Below are 4,255 nucleotides of genomic sequence, written 5' to 3' on the forward strand. Positions count from 1 at the left end.
CCTTCCTTCCTTCCTTCCTTCCTTCCTTCCTTCCTTCCTTCCTTCCCACCTTTTCTGTCTTAATCAACTTATCCAATCATGTTCTGTTTCTGGCTTCTCCTGTTATGACCTACTACCTTGTTGCTAGTCTTGGCCCATCATTGATGCTGTCAGGTAATACCTGGGAGTTAGGTCGAAGTGATGATTTAGGGGGAAAGCTGAGTTTGGGTTTGGACATGTTGAGTTTAAGATGTCATCCAATTCAAGATGTTCAAGAGGTACTTGGAGATAGGACACTGGAAGTCTACAGAGAGTTTAGTGCCAAATAAACAGATTTGAGCAGCAGTAGCAGAGAGATAATTGAATCTATGGAAACTGATGAAATCACCAAGTGAAATAGTACAAAGAGAAAATGGAAGACAGTCCAGGACAGAACCCTGTGGGGCACCCAAAATGGTCAGCAGGAACTAAATAACAATCTAACAATAGAAACTGAGAAAGAATAATCCCTAGGGGGGAGGAGTATTAGGAAAGGATAGTGTCAGGAAAACTTAGGAAGAATAAAGTATTGAGAAGAAGAGGGTGATCAACAGTGGCAAAGGCTACTGATAAGGACTGAGAGAGGGCTACTGGATTCAGCAGTTAGGGAATCATGGATAACTTTGGAGAGAGCAGTTTCAGCTGAATGACAAGGCACATTCTAGAGAATTTGGAGAGGTTGAAAGGAAAGGAAATGGAGGCACTTATTTTAGATGACCTTCTCAAGCAGTTTAGCCACAGAGGAGGAGAGATATGAGGTGTAGGTATTGGTTTATAGAGGTTTTGCAGGTGATGAGGAATGGTGATGTTTGTGGGCAGTAAAGAAGCAACCAGTAGATAGATAAAGATTGGAGATAAAAATGGAAAATGGAGTGAATGAAAAGGACAGTGATGGTGGAGAATAACAATCTTAAGTGTATAAGAGAAATAGGATTGCTAGGGAAACCAATTATTTTGAAAATACAGTTAGTAAATATTTTTTTAGACCAAGTTCATGGACTCCAGATTAAGAATTGATTTGAACACTGGAATCACTGGGTAAAATATACCCTTCACATAGTTTCCTCAAGGCAACTTTGACTTCCTTGTTTCTCAGGCTGTAGATGATGGGATTTAACATGGGGGTGACAATACAAAAAAGGACAGAAGCCAGGATGTCCACATCCAGGGAGTAGCCTGAGCTGGGACGGTCATAGTTGAAGTTTATGGTTCCATAGTAGAGGACCACCACAGTGAGGTGAGAGGCACAGGTGGAGAAGGCTTTTTTCCGCCCTTGAGCAGACTGGATTTTCAGGATGGCAGAGATAATGAGCATGTAGGACACAGCAGTGAACACACAGGGGCTCAGACCAAAAGTGGCGCTGGACACATAGAGAGCAACCTCATTGACTGAGGTGTCTGAGCAAGAGAGCTTCAGGAGTAGGGGGACGTCACAGAGAAAATGGCTGATCTGGTTAGGACCACACAAAGTGAGTGTTGCCGTGAGCCCTGTGTGTGTCAGAGAATTTACTAATGCACACAACCAGGACCCAGCTGCTAAGTAGGCACAGACCCTATTGCTCACGAGTACTGGGTAACGTAATGGGTGGCAAATGGCTATAAATCTGTCATAAGCCATAGCAGCCAACAGGACACACTCACAGCCTGCAAAAGTAAGAAGGAAGAAGACCTGGGACAGGCAGCCTCCATAGGTAATGGTCTTCTTCTCTCGGAAAAAGTTCACCAGAATGGTGGGGACAGTGGTAGAGGAATAGCAGATGTCCAGGAAGGACAAGTTGCTGAGGAAATAATACATAGGAGTGTGAAGAACAGGGTTGATTCTGATGGCTGTTAATATGAGAAGGTTCCCCAGGAGAGTTACCAGGTATACAACCAAGAATATCAGGAAGAACAATCCCTGCAGCTCTGGGTGGTTGGAAAACCCCAGGAAGATGAATTCAGAGACACCTGTTTGGTTTCTCCTGTCTTTAATGTCCTTCATGGCTGAAATGAAAAAAAGATGTCATGGTTTGGGGGAGGAGAGAGTTAACCCCTTCCTCTACCTCACCCCACTTCACTACATCCAGAATAGAGAGAGTCCAGGAAGGACTAAGATGGACAAACGCATACTCATATGAATACCAAAGGACAGCTACCCAAGGAAGGAATCTTGGTTTGACTGGAATTCTCACCTCATGAATTTGGAGTTCTCTCTTGTTAGACTGTTTCACTGATATTCACTGGTCCCTCTGTACTGAGCTCAGTGATTGACTGGCTGCTAGTTTATACAAAGGCTCTGCTGGTGTGATATTCTTTCAGTCATTTAATAAATATTTATTAAGTGCCCACTATATGACAAGAATTATGCTAATCACTGAGGATACAAATACAAAAAAAGACAGTCTAATCATATTTCTTTCTTTTTTTGACGCCTTTCTGTGACCCTAAGGTCACAGAGCTAGTAAAGTATCTGAGGTCTAGGCCAATACTATAGCTAGTAAAGTATCAAATTTGAGGTCTAGGCCAATACTACACCCACTAGGCCACCTGGCTGCCTTAGGCAGGTCACATTCTCCTGGGGCCCCCTTCATGGGGCCCCAAGGTGACATGAATATCTGGTTGGCATTATGGGGGTATGTGGAGCTAGAGCCAACAGACAAATTTACCATTACATCATCGTGTCCCCCATAAATCTCTTCTCAAAGCTAAAGATCTCCAGTCTCTTCAAAACTCATTTTCATATGGGTACTTGTGGCAAACACTCTAGGGGATGGGGGAAGGGAGGCACAAGACTGAGGAAAGGTGATCTGGGGTGGAGAGTCACAAGAGCAGAAAGTAGGAGAGGGAAGCAAAGACAGAAATCAAGAAAGTGACAATTACAAACTTTGCATCATTGGCAACTTCTGCCTACAACTGGTTCTGTCTGTATGTATATGGTTAAACGGCAATAGGGCTGGTCATTTAACAAGCACACCAGAAGTTCATCCTTTCGAAGTAGTTACATCAGGAATACATAGCTTATACTTTATATATTATTTGTATTTTGAGGCACCTAGATGGTGCAATTGATAGAGAGCTGGGCCTGACACCAGGAAAACCTGAATTCAAATTGGGGTTCAGAAACTTTCTAGCTATATGACCTTGGGCAAGTCACTTAACCTCTAAGTCAAGTTTGTTCAATTGTGAAATCAAAAAAATAATAGCGCTCACCTGGCAGGGCTGTTGTGAGGATCTAATGAGATACAGTTTGTCAGCCCTTAGCCCAGAGGCTGGAACAAATCAGGCATTTAATATAAACGTGTTTCCTTCTTATTCCAATGATGCTGTCATTATTCAAAACTTCTAGGGAACTTCTTTTTGGGAATTGCCTCCTGAGCTTCCAGGATTTCTCTGAAACATCCTTGATGGTGACAAATCTTCATTCTTCGAGGGTGGGTTTAGTTTGGGAGAGCCACCAAGGATCAGTCAAATCTGTAGGTGATGAAGTTGGGTTATAAAAGAATGAGACTCATTTTCTGCTGTGTCTCATAAACTGATCTTGAAGGAAAATGTCAACATGTATCCTTTAGAACCACAGGGCAAGTATCCCTCAGACCTCTCTGATTGGGGAAGCAAAGACACAAACTTGTGTCCTTTCACTGGCCCAGATGGCTTTGAAATCCTTTGCCCAAGATGTCCCTTCACTGGAGTGAATAATGGAATGCCATGAGTATTACACTTGTGCTTCTTTAAAGGATGTAATTAGGTGATATCCTGTAGGAAGGCAACTGTCTCATGGCAAATGAAAAGCAAATGCTATTGGAATGAGGTCTTGTTCACTGCAGCGTCATCATATTTTTAGATGAACCCAAACTTTAGACAGATCTATCAGAATTCTTAGAGAGGGCTGACCTTTGTCCACTGTCCAGAGTGGATCACCCATTGCTGGAAACAAATTAGTCTTCATCCCACCTTGATCTGAAATGAGAGGCACAGATCAAGACAAGATGCTTGGGAGGGCACATGAGCTCATTGATAAGGCAGGACAGAAGCTGTGCTGTGACTGTAAAGGTGGTTCTCAAGCCTTTTCAACCTGTGACCTCTTTGTACTTCAAGAGAATATAAGAACACAGGAATGGCCACACTGGGTCCCACTAATTGTCCACTCAGTCAAATCCTGTTGACAACACATCCTAAAGGGAAGTATCATGGGGAAGTATTTTGTTCACTCTGATTTCAATTTAAGAGTAGATAGGGATGGCTAGCTGGCACAGTGAAT

The 4,255-nt window shown here is 42.9% G+C and overlaps 1 protein-coding gene across 1 annotated transcript; it reads right to left on the bottom strand.

Annotated features, from left to right (window-relative positions):
• Positions 1–1,024: 1,024 nt before the first annotated feature.
• LOC138162143 (olfactory receptor 5V1-like) lies at positions 1,025–1,999 on the bottom strand. Its single transcript, XM_069089219.1, has one exon. It carries the CDS (start codon positions 1,997–1,999, stop codon positions 1,025–1,027), a length of 975 nt encoding a protein of 324 aa, XP_068945320.1.
• Positions 2,000–4,255: the final 2,256 nt, after the last annotated feature.

The sequence above is a fragment of the Petaurus breviceps genome, unplaced genomic scaffold (genome assembly GCF_028583685.1).
Source record: "Petaurus breviceps papuanus isolate PSGF00001 unplaced genomic scaffold, PetGlider_PUasm1.0 186, whole genome shotgun sequence".
Classification (NCBI taxonomy): domain Eukaryota; kingdom Metazoa; phylum Chordata; class Mammalia; order Diprotodontia; family Petauridae; genus Petaurus; species Petaurus breviceps.